Source organism: Hemitrygon akajei, chromosome 8 (genome assembly GCF_048418815.1).
Source record: "Hemitrygon akajei chromosome 8, sHemAka1.3, whole genome shotgun sequence".
Taxonomy (NCBI): domain Eukaryota; kingdom Metazoa; phylum Chordata; class Chondrichthyes; order Myliobatiformes; family Dasyatidae; genus Hemitrygon; species Hemitrygon akajei.
In genome coordinates, this window is record NC_133131.1 from 28063015 (window position 1) to 28088882 (window position 25868).

At 42.8% G+C, this 25868-nt stretch overlaps 1 protein-coding gene across 3 annotated transcripts in view; it reads left to right on the top strand.

The window, feature by feature from the left end:
- Window positions 1-2024: 2024 nt before the first annotated feature.
- Window positions 2025-25868, top strand: part of crcp (calcitonin gene-related peptide-receptor component protein) — a 77260-nt gene continuing 53416 nt past the window's right edge. The window contains exons 1-3 of one of the 3 annotated variants that reach the window (XM_073053503.1): window positions 2025-2100; window positions 19450-19486; window positions 20600-20698. In XM_073053503.1, the coding sequence (XP_072909604.1) occupies window positions 2093-2100; window positions 19450-19486; window positions 20600-20698 (144 nt within the window). In that variant the 5' untranslated portion in view covers window positions 2025-2092. Of the gene's footprint in view, window positions 2101-2202; window positions 2238-5338; window positions 5361-19449; window positions 19487-20599; window positions 20699-25868 lie in introns of those variants that run through there. The other 2 variants (XM_073053502.1, XM_073053504.1) reach the window with 2 other exon arrangements.

Genomic DNA, 25868 nt, shown 5'->3' on the forward strand with positions numbered 1-25868 from the left:
AAACTCTCATGGTCCCTGCACAATCAGGAAAGCTTGCCGGCACCTCTGCTTTCTGTGGAGGCCGAAGACAGCTGGTCTATGCACATCCACACTCACATCCTTCTACAGATACGGGCACAGTGGAGAGCATCTTAACATGTTACATCACTGCTTGGAATGGAAACAGCAATGTGGCCTACAGGAAGGCTCCACAACAGGTTGTCAAAACTGCCCCGTGCACCACCGGCACCAACCCATCCACTGTTGAGGACATATATCCAGAAAAGTACCAGAGAAGGGCCAGTATCATCAAGAAGGATCTCACCCACCCACTCATGGGTTGGTTGTCCCACTCACATCAGGGAGGAGGCAACATAGCATCCATGCCAGGACCATCAGACTCAAAAACAGTTGCTTTCGCCAAGCAGTAAGGCTGATCAACACCTCAGCCCATTAACCCACCCCTCCACACCTCCAACCACCTCTAATTTATCATTTCCTGTCAGATTCAACATTTACTGATAATCCTGTCCCTTGCACCACATTATAGACATACAATCAATCCATTTATATAAGCAATCTTATGTATTTATCATTATTGTTTTTATTATTATGTTCTTTATCTTTTGTGTTTTGTTTTGTACTCCTCTGGATCCAGATTAGCAATTATTTCGTTCCCTTTTACACTTGTGCACTGGAAATAATATTAAACAATTGTGAATACTGCAGGTCAGGCAGAATCTGTGGAGAGGAATAAACAGTCGAAGTTTCAGGCCGAGACCCTTCAATTGAAACAATTTCTACAGGTGGCCAAAAATGATAGCTAGAGTTTTTTTTAAAAAAATTGCTCAGCGGAGTTATTGAGCCCAAAGAATGCAGACATCCCACCACTCCCAGAAGTTCCGGGAGTCTCCTGCATATTAATAGCGGCTCCCTGATGCCCGCAAATTATATACAATATCCCGGAAATCGATTTTTTTGAGAGCGAGGGAGCGAGAGGGGGAGGGAGGGAGGGAGGGAGAGGGAGAGAGAGGGGGAGAGAAAGAGAATGAGAGAATGAGATTTATCATAAGAATGAGAATATGAATATGAGAATGAGAATGAATCCTGATTGGTCTCTCTTTGTGCTAAGTAGACCTATCAGTTTTCTCTGTGGGCGGGCTTTACAGTCAACCTCTCTCTCTCTCTTTTATTGTTCATCAGTTCAGTTTAGTGTCCTGTAGCGCCATGACAGAGTGTTCCAAAAAAAGGAAAATATAAAACGTACTTCACCCCAGACTACACTAAAGTGTACCCCTGCCTAATAGGGGTCAAAAATAATGAGAGTGTTGCTACAAAAGTTTGCCAGTTGGTGAGTTCTGGGGGAAGCTGTCCAAAGTAAAATCTGTGAGCACAGGGCAGTTGAGATTCAAAGTGCTCTGCCAGTTGATGAAGCTGCTTTTGGTGCTGCCAAATTCTAATTGTGATGTAGAAAGGGCATTCAGCATGGTGTGTCGGATTAAGACAGAATTCAGAAGTCAGCTGTCTCACAAAACACTTGTGAATCTGATGTCTTGCAAAATTAACAAATTCATTGACACAGACTGCTGTGAGGTTGAGACTTCCGGCAAAATGCTCAAATCTGCCAAGCAAGCCACGTCGCAGTACAAGGAAAGTTTGAAAAAGAAATAGAAAAGCTATTTGCATTAGCATTTAGTTATTAGCATGGAGACTGCCAACAAAATACTCAGCAAGGAATATGTGTGTGTAAATAGTTTCAATATGTGATCAAATAAATTGTTGCATTCTTTCATGATCAAATGTCCTGTGTACATACACCCTTGGAGGTCGAGCGGGAGTGGGGGGTGGGGGGTGCTACCTCCCTGAAATGAGTTTTTGCAGGGTGGGATGTCTCTCCGGTCTCACACATAAAGAATGACTGTAATGATTCTTTTGCTGAACTTTAATTTAATTTAATTTTAATTCAGACAGAGGGTGGTATTAAGCTTCCACCCCAATGAAAATGTGAAGTAGCGGAGGGGGATTGTGGATTTTACAGCCAAGCTTTGCAGGGCGGAACGGATATTCAGGGAGAGGTGGCCGTGGGGGCGTTTGTCTGCGGCGCACGGGCGTGATGGAAGTGTAAGTGAATGTTCTTTCTGTACTTTATTGAGGTTTTGTCGCAGCAGAAATGTTGAGTTTTCCCGTTCGTGCTGCCGTCGGGTCGAAATTGCCGCTTTCGTGCAGCTGATATACAAAATGATGAAGGAACTCGGCAGGTCAGGTAGCATCTCTGGAAGGGAATAAATAGTTGACTTTGCGGGCCGAGACCCTTCATCTGGGCTGAAAAAGAAAAGGGCAGAAGCTAGAATAAGCGAGTAGGGCCAGGGCGGTGGGAATGGGAAGGAGTATGACCTGGCTTGTGATAAGTGAAACCAGTTGAGGGAGAAGGAGGGTGGGCAGGTCGCATGGGGGGCTCTGAAGTAATAAACGGGGATCAAATAGGTGGAAGAAGTAAAGGGTTGAAGAAGAAGGAGTCAAATAGAGGATAGTGGACCATGGAGGAAGGAGAAGGAAGAGGGGAACCAGAGTAAGGTAATGTTCAAATGAGAAGGGGTGAGGGGTAACCAGAATGGGAAATGTAAAAAGAGAAGGGGGCAGCTAAATAACTGGACAATCCTGCCTTTTGCTGCAGACAGAACAAAGTTGCTTGCAAAGCAGACCCCCAGTCTCCATCGGGCCTCACTGGGAGCACCAGATACAATAAATGACCCCTCTGGTCCCCCTCCCCTTTCTGTCAGTGGTCCATTGTCCTCTCCTAATCGATCCCTTATTAGGAGCTCATTAAATGATCGGAAGTAACTTTAAATTCCTGGGTGTTATGGTATCAGAGCATCTGTACTGGAACCAGCACATAAATGTCATTTCAAAAAAAGCATGGCAGTGCCTCTACTTTCTTAGAAATTTGCACCTATTCGATATGTTATCTAAAACTTCGACAAACTTCTATAGATGCAGAGCGGAGAGTATCCTATCTGGTTTCATTGCTGCTTGGTTTGGAAACACCAGTACCCAAGTATAGGAAAGCCTCCAAAAAGTGGTGGATACAGCTTAGTTCATCCCCACCATTGAGAACATCTGCAAGGTGTACTGCCTCAAGAAAGGAGCATCCATCATCAAGGGCCTCCTCCATCTAGGCCATGCTCTCTTCTTGCTGCTGCCATCAGAATGAGGGTACAGGAGCTTTACACCCCACACCGCCAGATTCAGGAACAGTTGTTAACCTTCAACCTGAACCAGTGTGGATAACTTCACTCATCTCAACACCGAACTGATAATTGAGCACAACCTATTGACTCACTTTCAAGACTCTTCAACTCATGTTCTCAGTATTTATTTGCTTGTTATAAAAATTATTATTTGTATTTGCATGGTATGTCATATACCTGGTCCTAATGCAGGTATATGCAATTAATATGTGGGTCTTGGTGCATCATTTTCACCTGAAATGTTGGCAGTTCTTTTCCCATTGTGGCTGCTGCTCAACCCGCAGGGTTCTTACAGCTTATTGTTTGTTGCTGTGGGTGCAGTGATTGGTATGTGGGCCGAGGGCCTGTTTTTTTTTACTGTGGATTCTATGATAATGACTCTAAATCTCTGGATCTTTGAATAAGCATACAACAGAAACGCAAATTCTTTCATTTATTTACCAGCTGTTCAACATCTTTGAGGGATTGAGAGAGATGTGCATGTATTCCATCAAGCGTTTGATGATGAAACTATGAACTTCAGATGCCATTCCTGAACTCGAGTACTGAGCGTTGAAACACTTTCTAAATACGATAACATGAGTGTTTTCAGAAAGATCACAAGTTGTGTGATTCAGCTGGGATAGAAGACAATAGAACAAATAAAGATTTCTCAGCTGCTGGATTACAAGGTAAGAAACCTGACTGAAGAACAGAAGCAGTGGAAGAAGGAGGTTACGACTTGTATTTGGACAACTATCGCAGGCAAACCAGAACAGATGAAAGTTGAGATGTTCTTGAACCTCCATAGTTGCAGGTGAACCATGGTACAAAGATCTTGGAAAATACAGGACATACCCAAACCGAAAGTTGTGGATGAACCAGGAGATTCATAGTTTGCTCTGTAGCATTCAAGACCTTTGATCCAGAATTACACAGAAAGCCCGGGTATGACCAATGGAAGGCTATTTTGACAGTGGAGAAAAGTAATTTCACTGGCAGGGGTTGCGAGCCATTACTTCCTACAAAGCGAAACCTGACATCATGAATAGCAGTGAAGCTTCACTCCCAGTGGAGCTCACCACCTTTTATGCGTGCTTTGAAAGAGAATAAAAGTATACCTATGCAAAGCCCTGTGATCTCGGAGGCCAATGTCAGAACGTCTTTCAAGAGGTCCAATTGGTGTACCTGGTAGAGCTGTGAAAACCTGTGCCAACCAACTGGTGGGAGTGTTCAAGGACATCTTCAATCTCTCACTGCTGCAGTCAGAGGATCCCACCTGCTTCAAAAGGGTGACAATCAACACCAGTACCCAAGAAGAATAGGGTGAACTGCCTCAATGAATTTGGCTCAGCGATGCTCACACTTACTGTGTTGAAGTGCTTTGAGAGATTGGTCATGGGTAGAAGGAGCTCCTGCCTAAGCAAGGACCTGGACTCATTGCAGTTTGCCTGTTGTAACAATTGGTCTGCAGCAGATGTAATCTCACTGGTTCTCCACTCGACCTTGGATCACCTGGACAATAGTATTACCTATGTCAGGCTGCTGTTTATTTACACAACTCTGCGTTCAACAGTACCATAGCCTCCAAGACCTGGGCCTGTGTACCTCCCTCAGAAACTGGATCCTTGACTTCCTCACTAGGAGTCTACAGTCTGTGCAGATTGGAAATAACATCTCTTCCTTGCTGACAATAAACATTGGTGCACCTTAAGGATGTGTGATTGGCCCACTACTCTCTCTACACCCATGACTGTGTTGCTAGGTACAGCTCAAATGCCAACTTGCTGACGACACAGCTATCAACAGAATTCCAGATGGTGATGAAGAGGCATACAGGATTGAGATAAATCAGTTGGTTGAGTGGTGTGGCGGCAATAACTTTGCACTCAACATCAGTAAGACCAAGGAATTGATTGTGCACTTCCCTCGAAAGGGGGAAGTGAAGGGAACACACACCGGTCCTCATGGAGGGATCAGCAGTGGAAAGGGTGAGCAGTTCCTGGGTGTCACCTTCAACATATTGATGCATTTACAAATAGTGGCTATATTTCATTAGGAATTTGAGGAGAATTTGTATGTCACCAAACACACTCTCAATTTTTTTACAGATATACTGTGGAGAGCATTCTAACTTTGTTGCAACACCACCTGGTATGGAGGGGTCATTGCACAGGATTGGAAAAACCTGGAGAAAGTTGTAAACTCGGTCATCTCCATCATGGGCACTCGTTTCCCAAGCATTCAGGACACTTTAAAAAGGCGATGCCTCAAAAAGGCAGTGTCCATCTTTAAGTACCCCCATCACCCAGGACATGCCCTCTTCTCATGGCTACCATCAAGGAGGAGTTACGGGAGCATGAGGGCATGTACCCAATGTTTCAGGAACATTCTTCCTCCCCTCCATCAGATTTCTGAATGGACATTGAATCTATCAACACTACCTCACTTTTTTCCCTCTCTTTTTGCTCTAGTTATTTATATATAGTAGTTTATATTTTTAAATTATTATGTTTTTTGAAGTATTGCTGCCACAAAACAACAAATTTCACAACATGCCTGTGATAGTAAACCTGATTTTGAATGGGTTAGGTGTCTTGCAAGCATATTGCAACCCACCTGGAAATAAAACTGTTGACTAGAACTAGAAGAGGGGTGAATCTTTTTAACAGATATTACCAGTAGTTACTCGATTTTTGAAAACCCTCTACTCTGCTTTCTCTTTTGACTGTATTTATGGCCTCTCAAACTATGTTTCTGTTGCTATAAAGAAGCTACACTTTTATTCCATCAACCTGCTGTATGAACCTCTTTCCCCAAGCATATTGATCTTCCTTGCTGCCATCTCAATTAAGATTGCCTTTTGGCTGTCTTCGTATACTTCCCATTAATCCGTATCATGTCATACTCCTTTTTCCTCTGTTAGTGGCTGTTTTGTCAATGTTTCGAGATATCACTATGTCTGTGGAAATGCAAGTTGTTAAAATAATCTGGGTCTAAGTGCATTAATGTTCATCTAGTGTACAGCAAAGCGTACATCAGACTGCTATTTATTGATTACAGCTCGGCATTCGATGCTATCATCTCCTCAGTATTGAGTAACACACACAAAATGCTGGAGGAGCTCAGCAAATCAGGAAGCAGCCGTGGATGGAAATAAACACTCAATCTTTCTGGCCGAGACCCTTCATCAATACAGGAAAGAAAGGGGGGAGGGAGCCAAATAATCAACAAGTATCTAAACCTGGGCCTTTGTGACTTTCTCTGCAACTAGAACTTCAACTTGCTTGTTAGGAGACCACAGCTAGTGCAGATGGGTGATAAAATCTCCTCACTAACTGGCTGTCAAGGAACTGTACGAGACCATCAGCACCCTGGAGACTGCACACTCGGAGGCTGCCTTCATCGTTGCCAGTGACTTTAATGGAGTATCTCTGACTGAAGTCTCCCCGAGGTTTTGTCAACATATCCAGATGAGCACACAGTGAGATAGCTTACTCAACCACTGCTACTGTCCCTTCTGCAAAGTTTACAAAGCATCCTTCGCCCACTGTTTGGAAAATCGGATCATTCCTCCATCTTGCTGCTGCCGAGGTACAGACAAAAGCTGAAACAAAAGGCGGCCATTGTTAAAACCATCCACTGTTGGTCCAACCAATCAGCGTCCATGCTACAGGACTGCTTTGATGTCTTCCATGATGAGGATGTCCTCAAGTTCAGGGAAGGGGTCACAAGTTGCATCTGGAAGTGCATCAAGGATGTTGTCTCCCAGAAATTGGTCAGGGTCTATCTAAACCAGAAACCCTGGATCAACAGTTCGTGCGAGCAGCACTTACTGCACAACATAGAGCTAATGTCGCCGGTGACCATAGGAACGCAAGAAATGCAGCTACGATCTGCGCAAAGTCATCGAGGCAACGAAACAACAACACCGGGACACGATCCAGTCACAGTTCTCCTCCGACAACGCACACCGCTTATGGCAAGGTCTGCACACTATCGCAGACTTCAAAGCTAAATGCAGTGGAGTTTCCAACATCGCTGCCTCTCTCCCAGCTGAGCTAAATCTTTTTTATGCTTGATTCAATGCTGCCAACACTGAGCCCCTGAAGAGAGCCTCCGAAGAGCCCTGCAACTTGGTCATCTGTGAGGCTGAAGTACGCAGGTGTTTCCAACAAGTGGACAGTCGCAAGGCTGTGGCACCAGACGGCATCCCAGGGCAGGTACGCAGAGTGTGTGTGCCACAACTGGCAGGTGTGTTTTCAGAGGTTTTTATCTCTCCCTCTCCCAGTGTAGAGTGCTCTCCTGCTTCAAAACATCCACCAATGTTCCTCTACCTAAAAAGACTAAGGTAACATGTATGAACAACTGGCGTCCTGTCGCACTCCCCTCAATAATAAGCAAATGCTTTGAGAGACTGTTCAAGGACGGCATCTGCAGCATGCTACCACCCACACTGAACCCCCTACAATTCGCCTACTGACACAACTGATCGACAGATGACGCAATAGCCACAGCTCTACACGTTGTCCTTGCACATCTGGAGAAGAAAGATGCTTATGTGAGAATGCTGTTCTTGGACTACAGTTCAGCATACAACACCATAAATCCCTCCAGGCTCAACAAGAAGCTCAGAGACCTCGGCCTTCATCCTACCTTTTGTAGCTGGATCCTGGACTTGCTGCCAGATCGCTGGCATGTGGCAAGTGTGGGCTCCCTCACCTCTGTCCCACCGACCCTTAACACAGGTGCCCCTCAAGGCTGTGTACTAGGCCCCCTCCATTACTCCCTGTATACCCATGACTGTGTTGCCACCCACAGCTCCAATCTGCTGATTAAATTTGCTGACAACACTACACTGATTGACCTAATCTCAAATAATAATGAGGCAGCCTACAGGGAAGAAGTCATCACCCTGACTGAGTGGTGTCAATAAAACAACCTCTCCTTCAACGTTGCAAAAACAAAGGAGCTGGTTGTGGACTGCTGGAGGAATGGAGACAGGCTAACCCTTATTGACATCAATGGATCTGGGGTTGAGAAGGTGAACAGCTTTAAGTACCTTGGTATAAACATCACTGAGGATCTCACGTGGTCTGTATATACTGGCTGTGCGGTGAAAAGGGCACAACAGCACCTCTTTCACCTCAGACGGTTGAAGAAGTTTGGTGTGGGCCTCCAAATCCTAAGAACTTTCTACAGGGACACAATTGGGAACATCCTGACTGGCTGCATCACTGCCTGGTATGGGAACTGTACTTCCCTCAATCTCAGGACTCTGCAGAGCATCTGTAGATGTGAACTTCCCACTATTTGGGACATTTACAAAGACAGGTGTGTAAAAAGGGCCTGAAGGATCACTGGGGACCCGAGTCACCCCAACTACAAACGGTACCACCGCATAAAAGCCAGGACCAACAGTCTCTTGGACCGCTTCTTCCACCAGGCCATCCGACTGATGAATTCATGTTGATATAATTGTATTTCTATGATATATTGACTGTCCTGTTGTACATGCTATTTATTATAAATTACCATAAGTTGCACATTTAGACAGAGACGTAACAGAAAGATTTTTACTCATGTATATGAAGGATGTAAGTAATAAAGTCAATTCAATTCAGCTGAGCACAGGGCACCTCATAGGATCCATGCTTAGCCCACTGCTCTACACTCATAAATGTACATCCCAAATGCTATTTTTTTAAATTCACAGATGACACCACAGTTGTTGGTAAAATCTCAGATGGCATTGAAGAGGTGCACAGGTGTGAGATAGATCACCTGGGTGAGTGGAGTCACAACAACAACCTCACACTCAAACAAGAGAAAATCTGCAGATGCTGGAAATCCGAGCAACACACACAAAATGCTGGAGGAACTCAGCATTTTGTGTGTGAACCTCACACTCAACATCTTCAAGATCAAGGAAGTCGTTGTGGACTTTAGGAATAGGAAGAGCATGCACCTGTCCTCATTGGGGGGGGGGGTCAGCACAAAGATGCAATCACACGACATCCACTGTACTTCATTAGGTGTTTAAAAGATGCTTGATAGGTCAGCAAAGGCTTGCAAATTTCTGCAGGTGTATAGTGGAGTTTATTCTGTCTGGTTGCATCTCAGCCAGATATGGAGGCTCCAGTGAAGCAAGAGGCTTCAGGGGGTTGTAGCCCCATCACGTGCACTGAGGGTATCTTCATGCCTTGCAGGGGTGGCATCCATCACGAAGACCCCTGATCATCTGGGACACACTCTCTTCCTGTTACTACCCTCAGGGAGGAGGCACACTCTGTGACCCAGGAACAACATCTTTGTCTCTGGCATCAGATTTCTGAACAGTCCATGAACTCCCTTTCATTTGCACTGCTTATTTAGTAGTTTAGTACTATTGTACCTTTGCACTATACAGCTGCCTGGAATTAACAAGTTTTATGTCACAAAACACAGTAATAATAACCCCAGTTCTGATTCAAAGGTCATCTGAAACAGGGTGTGTTCAGGACACATGATGATATTTGTGAAAAAAAGAAATATGCTGAGCAGCTCCTTGCATTTTGGAAAGTTCTTTAGCCTAAAGAGGAACTTTACTCACAGGAAACTCCCAATGGCAATGTTTGAGAGAATAGTATGGTGTGCTGCACAGGGACAAGTAAACAATTCCTGCAATGTGCTTTTATGTTTACATTCTTTTATATACAGGTGTTGGTCTAGTGATCTGAAGGTCGCTAGTTCGAGCCTCAGCTGAGGCAGCGTGTTGTGTCCTTGAGCAAGGCACTTAACCACACATTGCTCTGCAACGACACTGGTGCCAAGCTGTATCGGCCCTTGCCCTTCCCTTGGACAACATCGGTGGTGTGGAGGGGAGACTTGCAACATGAGCAACTACCAGTCTCCCATACAACCCTGCCCAGTCCTGCACCCTGGAAACTTTCCAAGGCGCAAATCCTTTGCAGTTGCCTGGTTTTCTGCATTAATCACTCATAAAGTGTGGTCTGAACTTCATCTAAGTCACAATAATAGACAATAACACATAGACAATTGTACTTTTCAGGTCCTTATTGAACACATTGTTTAATCATTCACAGTTCAGGCTGGAAAAAAATTTGTGAACCCTTGTATTTATTAACTGGTAGAACCTCCTCTGGCAACAATAACCCCCACCAAAAGTTTTCTGTAGCTGCTGATCAGACTTGCACAACCACGAGGAGGAATTTTAGGACTGAACAGCCCTCTTCAGGTCATGCCACAGCATCTCGATCTGGACTCTGACTTGGCCATTCCAAAACATGAAGTTTCTTTATAAACTATTGTGTTGTTGATTTACTCTTGCTTTTCAGATCATTGTCTTGTTGCACCCTCCAACTTCTGCTAGGCTTCGGGAGACATTCTCCTGTGAAATGTCTTGATACAATTCTGAATTCATTGTTCCCTCAATGATTGCAAGCTGTCCATGCCCTGAGGCGTTAAAGCAGCCCCAAGCCATGATGCTCCTTCCACCGTGCTTTACAGATGGGATGAGGTTTTGGTGTTGGTGTGCAGTGCCCTTTTCCCTCCAAGCATGTGCATTTCTGCCAAAAAGTTAAACTTTTGTCTCATCTGTCAAACTAACATTGTCCCAGAAGCATTGTGGAATATCCAAGTGTCTTTTGCACACCTGAGACATACAGCAATGTGTTTATTTTGGAAAGCAGTGGTTTCCTCTGTGGTGTCCTTCCATGAACACCATTCTTGTTCAGTGATTTTCTTATAATGGACACATTGAATTGAATTAAATTTTGGTTTATTGTCATTTAGAAACCACATCTGAGATGCAGTTAAAAAATGAAACAACGTTCCTCCAGAATAATATCACAAAAGCACACGACAAAACAGACTACACCAGAAAATCCAGATAACGTTTGGCAATCCCCAAATCCAGAGTCCAGAGAGGCTGCTGCATATTAATATGGTGCTACCATCTTAGCACACTCCCCAGAAAGGAGCTCCAAATCCACCAGACAAAACAAGACTACCCAGACACACCAAGTCAGGAGACCAACTCTGCCACCCAACAAACCAAAAACTAAAGCTATAAGATCTACACAAAACCACATAGTTACATATAGTTACAACAGTGCAAACAATACCATAATTGATTTTAAAAAAACAGACCATGGGCGCAGTAAGAATAGTCCAAAGATGTTAAAAGACTATAAGTTCGAAAGAAACCAACACACGGTTTCCACAAGTCCTTGGTCCCAATAGACTCGTCATGAACAGAGACTTTAGCAAGTTCTGGAGATTTCTGCAGGTCTTTTGCTGTTACCTTTGGGTTCTTTTTCACCTCCTTCAGCATTGCATGTTGTGCTTTTGGTGTGATCTTTGCAGGATGCCCACTCCTAGGGAGAGTAGCAACAGTACTGAATTCCCTCTATTTGTAGACAATTTCTCTTACTGTGGACTGATGAACACTCAGGTCTTTAGAAATGCTCTTGTAGCCTTTTTCCACTTAATGCATCTCTGCAATTCTTCTAAGGCATTCTGAAAGCTTTTTTGTTCGAGGCATGGTGCACATAAACAGATCTTTCTAGAGAAGAGCAGGCTCGTCAGTAACCTGACTTTGTGTGTCTTTTTATAAGGTAGGGTAGCTCTACAACCCACACCTTCAATCTCATCTCATTGATTCGAACTCCTGACTCCAAATAACTTTTGTAGAAGGCATTACCCTAGAGGATAGCATACTTTTTTGAACCTAGACTGTGATCGTTTAAATAGTGTACTCAGTGTTGGCAAGAAGAAATACAATTGTTTATGTGTTATTAGTTTAGGCAGATTGTGTTTGTCTATTATTGTGACTTAGACGAAGATAAGACTACATTTTATGTATATTTAATGCCAAGGACTAGGTAATTGCAAAGAGTTTACAAACTTTTTTCTTGCAACTATATTTTTGGCAAGGTGGCATGTGTTTGCAATATTTATTTGATAAATATGTGAAAGGTTGTGTAATTGAGGGTTATGGTGAAAGGGCATGGAAGAAGAGGCCAGAATTGATCAGACATGATCAAAATAAATGTCAGGGCAGGCTTGAGGGGCCTGATTGCCTACTTCTATTTTTTTTTTGGGGGGGGGGGGGCTTTCTGTGAAAAGAAATTTATTACGCATTCATTGTTATAGTGAGTTTTCAGAGGGTTTTTTGGACTCAAAATTATGCAAAAATAGGAATCAAAGACCCGTGGAGAATTTTAAATTGCATTTTCATTGCTGTACGCTGGTTGGTATGTCCAGTTTCAGCACAGAGAAAACTGATTTCTGTGATCCGATCGCCATCTACTGGTGGCATGTAGAACATCATCCAGCTCCATTCATTGATATGATACCCAATGAAATCGGTCCCGGGCTTGATTGATGGTAGTTACTCAGTTTTCTGCAGTCCTGTTAAATATTGATCTCGCACCTTAAAAATAACTTGTATGATGCAGTTAGCCTCATACTTCACCGGGATAGAACATAGAATATTGAATAGTACAGCACAGGAACAGGCCCTCTGGCTTCTGATGTGTGTGCCAAACAGAATGCCAAACAAAATTACATCTCTTCTGCCTGCAGATGACCCCCTACTCCTCCAATGCTTACATATTCATGTTGTCTAACAGCTTCTTAAATGCTATTCTTGTACCTCTTTCCATCATTATTCTGGCAGTCTGACCCTACCAGTTTATGGGAAGTTAAAGAGGGGCAGGGGGTATCAGTTCACTGGAAAATGTTGCTGGAGAGGTAGTATGAGGAAAAAAGAAATGGCGGATGAACTGAATAAATCATTTGCACAAATCTTCAATATGAAAGACACCAGCAACCTGCCAGAAATTCAAGAATGTCAGGGAGTAGCAGTAAATGTAGCTGCTATTACTAAGGAGAAGGTGCTTGGGAAGCTGAAAGGTCTGAAGGTGGATAAGTCACCTGGACCTTTTGGACAACATCCTAGGTTTCTGAAAGATGTAGCTGAAAAGACTGTGGAGCCAATGGTAGATTTCAGGAATTACTACTCAATTTTCTGGGAAGGTTCTGGAAGACAGAAAATTGCAAATATCGCTCCACTGTTAAAGAATGGAGGGAGACAGAAGACAGGAATTTTATAGGCTGCTTAGCCCAACATCAGTGGTTGGTAAGATTTTATTACAGATATGGTTTCGGAATACTTGGAAGCAGGTGGTAAAATTGGCTGAAGGCAGCACGTTTTCCTTGGGGGTGGGGGATATGCCTGATAAATCTTGTGGAATTATTGGAAGAAGTAATACACAGGGAAGTCAGCAGACAGCCAGTGTGTGGTTTACTCAAATTATCAGAAGGTCAACAGGATGATGCAAGAGATCAAGATAGGAGCCCATGGTATTGCAGGAAAGATACTAACACGTTTAGACGATTGGCTGACTGGCAGAAGGCAAAGAGTGGGAATAAAGCAGGCCTTTTCTGGTTCACTACGATGACCAGTGGTGATCCACAGGAGTGGGTTTTGTGTATGCTATTTTCTGCGTTATATGTTAATGATCTTGATAGAATTAATGGCTTTGTGACCAAGTTTGTAGATGATCCAAAGGGAGGTGGAGAGGCTGGTAGTTTTGAAGGAGTAGAGAGTCTGCAGAAGGACCTGGACAGGTTGAAAGAACGGGCAAAGAAGTGGCAGATGGAATATGATGTAGGAAAGTGTATGGTCTGGAGTTCACTAAGTGAAGTAACGATCTGGAATACTTGTTAAGTGGAGAGACAGTTCAGAAGTTGGAGCTGCAAAGGGGCTTGGGAGTTCTAAGACTGGATTCCCTAAAAGTTAACTTGCAGTTTGAGTCAATAGCAAAGAAGGCAAGTGCAATGCTTGCATTCATTTCAAGAGACCAGGATATAAAAGCAAGAATGTAATGCTGAGCCGTTAGTCTCAACATAAATATTGGTCTGACCACAGTTAGATTATTGTGAGCAGTTTTGAGCCTCATATCTAAGGAAGGCTGTACCAATGTTGGACAGGGTCCAGAGGGAGTGGACCTGTTCTCATGGGAGTTTAGAAGGATAAGGAAGGATTTCATTGAAATGTACTGAATATTAAAAGGCTTAGATAAAGAGGAAATATAAGGGATCTATCAGACAAGAGCTGATGTGCTTCAACAACAGCCTCTCAAAACACCATCACTGTGGATGTAAATGACACTGGGCAGTCATTTACATAGAAACATAGAAAACATACAGCACAATACAGACCCTTTGGCCCACAAAGCTGTGCCAAACATGTCCCTACCTTAGACTTTACCCATACCCCTCTATTTTTCTAAGCTCCATGTAGCCATCCAGGAATCTCTTAAAAGACCCTATTGTTTCTGCTTCCACCTGCGTCACTGGCAGCCCATTCCAGGCTCTCACCACCCTCTGCATAAAAAACTTAACCCTGACATCTCCTCTGTACCTACTTCCAAGCATCTTAAAACTATGCCCTCTCGTGCTAGCCATTTCAGTCCTGGGGAAAAGCCTCTGACTATCCACACGAACAATGTATCTCATTATCTTATACACCTCTATCCGGTCACCTCTCATCTTCCATTGCTCCAAGGAGAAAAGGCCGAGGTCACTCAACCTTTTCTCATAAGGCATGCTCTCCATTCCAGGCAACATCCTTGTAAATCTCCTCTGCACCCTTTCTATGGTTACCACGTCCTTCCTGTAGTGAGGCGACCAGAATTGAGCACAGTACTCCAATTGGGGTTTGACCAGGGTCCTATATAGCTGCAACATTACCTCTCGACTCTTAAACTCAATCCCACGATTTAGTCTGGTAACTGTGTTATCTTGGGCACCGGTACAACTGAAGCCTGCTTGAAGTAGCTGGGTACCACACACTGCTGGAGTGAGAGGTTGAAGATAACTGTGAATATACCAGGTAGTTGGTCAGCACTGCTCTTAAGTACTCAGCCAGGTACTCTGTCTCTCTGGACTGGATGCTTTCCCTGGATTCACTCTCTTGAAGACACCCTGCACATCATCTTCAAATACTGAGACCAAAGGATCATCGGGAGCCATGGGGGTGCGTAATGGTTCGTTCCTCCCTGTTCTGGTGGTCAAAGCGACCACAGAAGGCATTGAGCTCATCGGGAAGTAAAACTCCGCTGTCCCCTATGTCGCAAGATTTAACTTTGTAGAAGGTCGTGGCATTCAAACCCTGCCACAGTTGTCGAGTATCCCTTGTTGATTCCAGTCTAGTCAAGAATCTCCACGTTGCCCGAGAGATGGCTTTCTGGGGATCATACCTGCACCTCTTGTAGCGTTCTTGATCTCCAAACTTGAATATCTCTGATCTGGCTGTCAGCATGTTCCAGATTTCATAGTTCATCCAGGCTTCTCGCTGAAAATCCTGAATGATTTTGTATGGACACACACATGCACAGTTGTTTTAATAAAGTCTGTAACAACCCTGGTGTAAGTCAACAGGTCCTCAGATGAGTTCTTGAACACAGCCCAGTCCACTGACTCAAGGCAATCCTGTAACCATCCCTTAGCCTCGCACGGCCACCTCTTTAGTTGTCTCGATCTCTGGAGCCTTGCTATTTACACTCTGCCTGTATGCAGGCAGTAGGAAGACAGCCAAATGATCCAACTTGCCAGTATGTGGTTCAATGAAAGAACAATAGGCGTTCTGTTGGCCTGAAAGAACCACAGTCTGTAAATTGTTGAATTCGAATGAATCAAGGCCAGTGGAAGCAGACAGACCAATTGTCTTTGTTCCTGCCATGTGCTTGGAGATGCCACTTTGTGGAACTGTTTTATGTCTGTCATTTTGTGTCCTAGTTGCTTGGCTTGATCAGTGTTTTAAAGAAGACACTGTAATGCCTCACGTAATCTGGGATCATTTAAGCTAGGGATCATGTAAACTAGGGATCATTTCCAAATAAGTTATTTGTGAGGTTTTCTTTGGGTGAAGATAACATGCAGGTTTGTGAATGTTGGTCTGTGTGATTCAATCTGATTGAGGACAAAGCCATAAATTACTGATTGTCACTTGCCAGGAAGATGGCAGCAAATAGGTGCTGGCCTGGAGCAGAGCCAATAAAAAGGTGTTAAAGGTCAGACACATGACATGGGAATGAAATATTTGAATTGGTAAGAAATGGATGTAAAAGCAGACGCTTCAAATCTGCTGGCAGTGGCAACTCTGTGAGGACAACTATAGCGGGTGTGAGGTGCTCCGCAGGCACGTGGAGATTTGAAATGGACCTACGAGGAACATGTGGCCAGCAGCAGAAAGTCATTTTTAACTGGTATTATCCTTTCTGTGCTTTGATTGTTCATGGAAGGTCGGGAAAACTTAGTTGGTGTGCACGCAAGGTATTTGGTGTATGAATTCACATACTTGTTAATTTAGACAATGAAGGTACTTGTCGGTAAATACAGATCTCTCTGATCATTATTGCAAGCTTATAACAATTGCTTATCATAGTGTAGCAGTGGCCTAGTGTGTTGGGACTTCAGGTGCAACAGGTTATGTGCTAGTGATAATTGGCCAGGGTTTTCTTCAAATTTGAAATTTGTCGGGATGGGCTGTTTCTTGTTTGTAAACAGCATCATGAGGTTTTGCGAGAGCTTGCTTATGATTGGTGCAGGTGGTGTGTAAACTGCGGTCAGGTTCACAGATGAGAACTCTCCAGGCAAGTAGAATTGTCTACATTCATTGTTGTTGTAAGTCAGGGGAAAAAGAAGTTGACAACCCTAACATCTGTGCACCAGTGAGAAATGAACTAAAAAGCATACTCTGCCACCTTTCTCCTTACCAGAATTCAAGGTTTGATCCATTCTTAAAGTTGTAAAACCTTCTGGTCGGATCGCTACGTCAGGCATGTTTGCTGTTACCCAGGTCTCAGTGCAACAAGCAATTGAGATCTGCCTCATCTGCCTCTGATACAGCAGCCTTGCCCTGAGATCATCAGTCTTATTTTCCAGTGTCTGTACATTTGCAACAAGATGCTCGGTAGAGGAGGCCTCATCCCCCTGTGCTTCCGCCTGTTTTGAATTCTGCCTCTCCGACGCGTTTTCAGCCATGGCGTTGATCCCTAAAGGTGTTGCGCTTAGCTGCTCCCCATTTAACTGTTGAGCGTGAGATCTGAAAATCATTGATGTAATCTCATAGTCCGTTGTTAAGAGGAAATTTACACGCTGCGGATTGCAGTGAAAGTAGTTCAAAAGGAGAATATTTAAGAGGGAAAACAGGTACAATTTCCTGCAGCCCGCAGAGAATCGCCGATGTATGCTGGTGCCATCTTAGCACATAATGCTATTCTATCTGTCTATCTATCTTTTGCAATGGGTAGTTTGTTCGTCCCGTTGTGTGTGATTTTTCTTTGATTCTGTTGTGTTTCTTTGTGTCTACTGTGAATACCCAAAAGGAAATACATCTTAGAGTTGCATTTGGTAACATATACAATTGATCACAGTTCATTGGGACACGTTGGCACCAGTATATTTTGGCCCATTTAACATTTAAGCTGCTGCCCCAATTAGGTGAAATTTCATGTAAGTAGTTAAAAAGGTATTTATATTTTTAAAAAAAGACAAACTACCATTTAACTGAGAAATTATGTATTTAAATTGATTACAGTACAAATTAGAACACAGTGCTTTAAAACGATATAAGTTCCTAATAGTTATTGACAGAATTCATCCAGTGTATGCAGGCACATTCTTTTGATTAACTGTAATTGAACAAAACCAGTGCAAACACCTAGTGTAGATAATGGACTGTCTTCATCCAATGCTTTCAACAATTGCGTCCTCCAAATCTTCATTTTCATTGTAACATTCAAGATGATTGTCGATACCTTCAAATTCTTTGTAGTCCCTAACTTGTTGAAGCAGTGAAATCATTTCATTTTCACTCCTGGCAGTTCCTGGCATCTCCAAACCTCCAGTGCTTGAAATTGCAGTGAGCAAAGCAGTTCTGAAATATCCTCCTGCTTATTTCTCACCAACTATCAGTGACAAAATTCACTGCTTTTTGAACACAAGCACTCGCAACTGATGCTCTTTAAAAACTATTCGCTCTAAGCACAGTGTTGTGTCTAATGGCCACACAAGTGCACACGTCTGACACTAGTCAGAAACTGTTTGGGAACAGTCTACTGCCTCAATTAAGCGACATACTGTCCCAAGTGTTCTAAAGGAATCTTGGTTACTTTTCGATTAGTTTTTGTTCCTTAGTTGTCTCAAACAAGCAGCTGCCCAATTAACCAGTGGTTCAATTAACTGGAATCCACTGTATGTAGTATATTTACTACAAATTTATTTGCGTAGTTATTGTGTTTTATTTGAGGTACTCAGTGTCTTCTAGGTTGTTTTATCTCTACTTTGGCAGTCATGGGTTTGGCATTCCTTTGAGTTGGTGAGAATGTTACAATTTTTCTCCCATGAAGACTTTGGAAATAATCTGAAGCAGATTATTTGTTTTCCTAGATGTCTCTTGACATGTCAGAACTGAAGAAAGAGTCTGGTTTGTGAGTTAAGTGCCTGGCATGTAGATAATGTGACCTGCCCATTTGAGCTGGAGCCTCAATGCTGGAGATATTGGCCCAGGAGAAGCCACTTACAGGTTTATATTGTTGATGGTCATGATTATGTTGTCTCTGAGGTCTCCAGGAATACTCTCCCTTTTGCAGATGAGGGCAATAAGGTTGTTGACTTCTGCTAGAAGTTTTCGTCTGCCAAATTTTAGAACTTCAGCAGGGATGCCATCTGCTCGAATGGCCTTGTTTTTCAGCAGACATATGGCTGTTTCAGTTTCTGTCAGGCCAGCTGCCACGACACCAGACCAGATTGTGTTTGTGGGGTGAAACAAGGATACATTGAAAGCACGCACAGCAGGAACACGGGATGGTGGGGCCCCCGTGGAGCTTCCTAATGTAGTTTATTTAAACAAGATAGATTTACCTACATGGGAGGATGGATGCCATTTCCATGCCAATTCTCCACTCCTCAATTCACCTAATGTATTCTCCTTCTGCTTTTGCTGCCCTTTCTTACAAATTTCCTTGCTCTAATCCTGTTGCTGATGGCACTGAACAGCCTCCTTACAATTCTTTTCCCTCATAGTGTTGAAATCCCTACTGGCATTCCAACATTCTTCTCCCCAGATAATACTAACCTCCACTCTTAACAACTCAGGTCACTTACAGATTCTTTAAGCAATGTAATTTAAACATCTAAAGCTTGCTGATATATTATTTATCTATTTCAGAAAAGATGCAAATGCTGCAATGCTAAGTAATTATGAGGTAAGTTGTTGATTTTCCATTTCAACTAAAATGTGTACATCAAGTCTTTTAATCCTGCCTAATAACAGAAGTGTGTAAGTTATTACAGTCTACACTTTGGTACACTCATTAAATACTTTCCTTAGACCATTTATATTTTTTATGAACAAAAAGTATTTTAATTATCCATAATTAAGCATGCAGTTCGCTCATACCAAAGTGGCGATTCTGCCCGATCAGTAAAGAACAGCCCATTCCAGGCATGCCAGTTCAAATGCGTTTGCTGAGATGTTTGCCACCCAGAGAGTAGGCACCAAAATCGATGCTGGCAATCCTGTGCAGTAGTAAACGTGTGTTTCCTGTATCTTCTTTGGAACAAGACCTTAAAATACGGTCCAATCTGCCACCCAGAAGGGACTTTTCCTCATTCCTTTGATCAATGTGACTTCAATGGATTTCTCTTCTCATCATGGGGCTGAATATGGGAGCTTCTTGTGTGCCATCAGCTGCCCTTAATTTAAACTAATTGGCTCTCAGAACTCCTGCAATGGTTGAGAGCAATTTAGGAATTATAAAGGCTTGCGAGAGTTATTATATGACTGTACAGGATCTTTTATGTCTACAGAAGAAAGCAGGTTGGATCTTATTTTAAAGTCCTATTCAAAAGATGTTACAGGCAGTAAAGCCTCAATATTACATAAGATCACCAACATAGATTATGGTACTGTATGTAACATCTGTACTGACTTTACAGCAAAGTGGAGAAGGAACATTTGGGATGGTACTGAGAACTTCTGAGGCCATGCATCAGGGGTGTAAAGAGGCCTTGTGTAAACAATGAAAAGAATAGACCATCTCACCATCTGCCCACCCTGTCAGCTGTCACTTGCCCATCTGTGAAAGGGTGTGCAGTTGTCACCTCAGAAACCAAAAAGGTAGAATGGAAGTAAGTCTTCCTTGATCCCAGTAAGAAGAAAAATACAAGTCTTTCTTTCCTTGTAATACAGTACTTTGTTTGCATGCCCTGTGGAAATAGCTCTCCTACTGAGATACTGAAATATCCCTGTAATATCAATATTTGAAACTTGGCGCTGACTCTGCACCCATGACTACTTTTTCATTCTGAATTTGCAGGTATTTAAGCTTCTGACTGATCTCAAAGAACAACGGAAAGAAAGTGGGAACAAGAAACATAGTGCAGGACAGCAGAATCTTAATACAATAATGTATGAGGTGGGTGAAATATAGCACAGTACAGCAATGTATTGTCAGAGTTTGCAGTTCCCTTCTCCACCAGCAGCGTCTAATGAGAATCTGGCAATCATGACTGAACATGTGTGGCTTTAATGGTGGCTGACCAAATTTGTCTTACTAACGTGATGCCTTTTAAGAATTAATTCATATTCCTAAATGGTTTATGAAGAGATTTTAGAAGCTGCACACATGATTATTATGCTATTAGTTTTTATTTATTATGTGAGTGTTTGATGGTTAACACAGACTCAATAGACCAAAGAGCCTGTTTCCATGCTGTACAACTCAATGACCCTATGAGATCTAGCTGGAACTCATAAAGTACTGTTGGGTCACATCATTGCAGGGATACAACTGTCCTGAACTGCAAAGTTAAATCTTCCTTTTGCCGTCAACATTTTTGTCCTGCTGCCTCCCCACAATGTATCTATATACAGTATTATGCCAACGTCTTAAGCACATTAATGTGGTCTACAAATTACAACAAAAAAGCATGCCAAAAGGGCAATGTTACAATAGTCATGGGGGATTTCAATATGCATATAGATTGGGAAAATCAGTTTGGTGCTGGATTCTAAGAGGAGGAATTTCCAGAATGACTACAAGGTGCTTTTCTCGAGCAGCTCGTGGTTGATCCCACTAGGGGATCAGCTACTCTGGATTGGGTGTTGTGCAATGAACCAGAATTGAAGAAAGAGCTTAAGGTAAAGGAACCCCAAAGGGCCAGTGATCATAATGTGATCAAATTTATCCTGCAATTTGTGAAGAAGTTAAAGTCAGCTGTATCAGTATTATAGTGGAGTAAAGGAAATTACAGAGGTGTGAGAGAGGAGCTGGCCAAAATTGATTGGAAAAGAACTCTAGCAGGGATGACAGCAGAGCAACAATGGCTAGAATTTTTCGGGGCAATGCAGAAGGCACAGCATTTATACATACTAAAGATGAAGAAGTATTCTATAGGCAGGATGATACAACCTTGGCTAACAAGAGAAGTCAAGCCAACATAAAACCCAAAGAGAGGGCATATAATAGAGCAAAAATTAATGGGAAGTTAGGATTGGGAAGCTTTTAAAAACCAACAGAAGGTAACTAAAAAATGTCAAAGGTGGAATACAAAGGTAAGTTAGCCAATAATATTAAAGAAGATACCAGAAGTTTCTTCAGATGTATAAAATGTAAAAGAAAGGCAAGAGTAGATATCAGACTGCTGGAAAATGATGCTGTAGTAATGGGGGACAAGGAGATGGCGGACAGACTGAATAAACATTTTGCATCAGTCTTCACTGAGGAAGACACTAGCAGTATGCTGGAAATCTGAGAGTGTCAGGGGGCAGAAGTCTGTGAAGTTGCCATTACTGGGGAGAAGGTTTATTGGGAAACTGAAAGGTCTGAAGATAGATAAGTCACCTGGACCAGATGGTATATGCCGCAGGGTTCTAAAAGAAGTGGCTGAAGAGATTGTGGAAGCATTAGTAATGATCTTTCAAGAATCATTCAAGTATGGTTCCAGAGGACTGGAAAATTACAAATGTCACTCCACTCTCCAAGAAGTGAGAGAGGGAGAAGAAAGGAAATTATTGTGCAGTTAGTCTGATCTCAGTGGTTAGGAAGATGTTGGAGTTGATTATTAAGGTTGTGGTGTCAGGGTACTTGGAGGCATGTGATTAAAATAGGCCGTAATCAGCATGGTTTCCTCAAGGGAAAACCTTGCCTGACAAATCTGGTGGAATCCTTTGAAGAACTATCAAGCAAGATAGGCGAAGGAGTATCTGTGGATGTTGTGTACTTGGATTCTCAGAAGGCCTTTGACATGGTGCCACACATGAGGCTGCATAACTAGTTAAGAACCCTTGGTATTAGTAGCATGGATAGAACATTGGCTGATTGGCAGGAGTCAGAGTGGGACTAAAGGGAGCCCTTTTTTTGTTGGCTGCCGGTGACTAGTGGTGTTCCAAAGTTGTGACTGCTTTTCATGTTATATGTCAATGGTTTGAATGCCAGATTTGATAACTTTGTGACCAAGTTTGCAGGTGATATGAAGATAGATGGAGGGGTGGTAGTTTTGAGGAAGTAGAGAGGCTACAGAACGACTTAGCCTTGAGAACAGGCAAAAAAGTGGCATATTGAATACAATTCAGGAAGTGTATGGTCAGTCTTAGTAAAAGAAATAAAAGCGTAGACTATTTTCTAAGTGAGAGAAAATTTTAAAAAACAAAGTGCAAAGGGACTTCGGAGTCCTTGTGCAGGATTCCCTAAAGGTTAATTTGCATGTTAAGTCAGTGGTGAAGAAGGCAATGTTAGCATTCATTTTGAGAGGACTAGAATATAAAAGCAAGGATGTAAAGTTGAGACTTTATGAAGCACTGGTGAGGCCTCACTTGGAGTATTGTCAATGGTTTTAAGCGCCTTATCTAACAAAGATGTGCGGGCATTGTAGAGGGTTCAAAGGAGGTTCACAGAAATGATTATAGGGTTGAATGGCTTGTGTTATGAGGAGCATTTGATGGCTTTGGGTCTCTACTCACTGGAATTCAGAAGAATGAGAGGTGACCTCATTGAAACCTATCAAATGCTGAAAGACCTCGGAGTGGATGTGGAGAGGATGTTTCCTTTAGTGGGTGAATCTGAGACCGGGGGACACAGCCTCAGAATTAAGGGGTGTGCTTTTAGAATGGAGATGAGGAGAAATTTCTTTAATCCGAGAGAGGTGAATCTGTGGAATTCATTGCCGCAGGCGGTTGTGGAGGCCAAGTCATTGGGTATATTTAAGGCAGAGGTTGATAGATTCGTGATTAGTCATGGCATGAAGGGATATAGGGAGGAGATGAAGGCAGGAGATTGGGGCTGAGAGGGAAAGTGGATTGGCTATGATGAAATGGTGGAGCAGACTCAATGGGCCAATTGGCCTAATTCTCCTCCTTCATCTTATGGTATTTTAGAGCTAGGACGCCCAAGACTTTTCAGCAATACTATGGTAATTTTATGTATTGCTGCTGCTGCTGCAAAAAAAATACAAGTTTCATGGCATATGTGGGTGATGATAAATCTGATTCTGATATGGGTCTCTATTGTGGACTGAGAGTGGGAATGGGGCAGGGACATGGCAGTCATGGGTGGGGAGAGGGGAGGGAGCAGGAAGCATCAGAGAGAAATAATGTGATGATCAATAAACCAATTGTTTGGAATCAGACGACCTTGCTGGGTTTCTCAGGGCTGGGTGTGTCTGCACCTGGCACTCCTTCTCTGCTCCCTGTCCCACACTTCCCCCATGGCACTCCACACCTACCGTTGTCAATATCCTTTATCCCACCAGATTTACAAACTTGTTCTCTGCTCCACATTGACAAATACAGTACTGTGCAAAAGTCTTAGGCACCCTAGCTATGTGTATGAGCCAAAGATTCAAAGTACATTTATTATCAAAGTATGTATGCAGTATACAACCCTGGGATTCATCTTCCCACAGACAGCCACGAAGCAAAGAAAACCCTGAAACCCATTGAAAGCAAAACATCAACTCCCCCCTTGTGCAACAAATCGCGCAAATGTCAAAATAGAAAAAAAACAAGTGAAAAACACAGAATCGAAAGGGTCCAGGCAGATTCAGTTCAGCTCAGCTCAGTCTAACACTCTGTCCTTTGTTGTCTGCAGGCCAGCGTCGAGTGAGTGGGAGAGACCATTTGAATGCAGTGACTTTCCTAAGACTTTTGCACAGTACTTTATTGTGTTTCAATGAAAAGTATAAAGACCTCATAGATTTCTTTGTCACAAAGATTCTGTCTGCTTCCATCCCTTCCCCTAGCCTGCTGACCAAAACTCAAGACCCTCATGCTCTTATTCTGATCTTACAATTATTGTCCAGCTTCTCTCCAGTCACTTCATGATGCCATGAGTTCCTTTTATCAATACCGCACATTACTCACCCCTTCAGTCTTCTTGACCTTCCAACATCCCTTCTCAGTCCCCATGATAGTTCAAGTATTTTCCCTTCCATCTTCAAATCTAGCATCAGAACTTTTGTCGAACAAACCAGCCCTTAACCCTACCTTCCTTACAAACTCCTAAACCACCTTCAGTATTGTTTCCCTCCAAATGTGTTGAAGCCTTCCGAAATAAGTGTCCATCTATCTGGAATGTCCATTACGGCTAAAGCCCTCCCCACCATTGAGCACATCTACATGTTACCACAGGAAAGCAGCATCCATCATCAAGGATACCCACCACTCAGGTCACTGCTGCTATCAGGAAATGGTACGGGAGCCTCAGGACTCTCCCTACCAGGCTCGGGAAGTTATTAACCCTCAACCACCAGGCTCTTGAACCAATGGGGATAACATCACTCAACTTCACTTGCCTCATCTTTGAAATGTTGCCACAACCTGTGGACATTTCATATTGTCAATATTTATTGTTTATTTATTTAGTTTTATTATTTCATTCATTTTGTATTTGCACTGTTTGTTGCCTTTTGCATGCTAGTTGAATGCCTGAGTTAGTACAGTCTTTCACTGATTCTATTATGGTTTTTCTTGAGTATGCCCACAAGGACAATAATCTCAAGGTTGTTTATGGTGACATATATATACTTTGACAATAAATTCAGCTTGAACTTTGAAAACTCCCTTATTTGAACCCCTTCAATCAGGTGGCTGCACTTGCTACAATACCAAAGCAACATCTCGTACCGATGTCACTGATACATCCATTAAAGGTGTGATTCATGTCCTGTCACTATTGCAAACATCCTTTCCACATCCACTCTGCCTAGGCCCTATCAATATTCAGTAGGTTTCAATGAGATTCCCCCATCATTCTTCTAAACTCCAGCTAGTACAAGCCCATTTGTGCTGGAATTACTCAACAAAGCAATGGTGTTCAAGTGAAGAAAAGTTTAGGAGAATATTGACAGAAAGATGGTAACCATTAGAGAAAATTGATAACTCTGTAGGGCAATGGTATAAAACAAATGGCATGTGCACCATAACCAGCCCAGTCTGATTGTTGGCAGTGAGCAACGTGTTTTCTACCATTGTATCTCTTCTGACTGCACATGCTTGTAGCAGCAGCCAGGTCCCCAAAGCTGACGCATTATTATTGAGACCCAATGCAGAGCAAATGCAAATCCCTCTTCCAGGCTTTACAGCTGTCA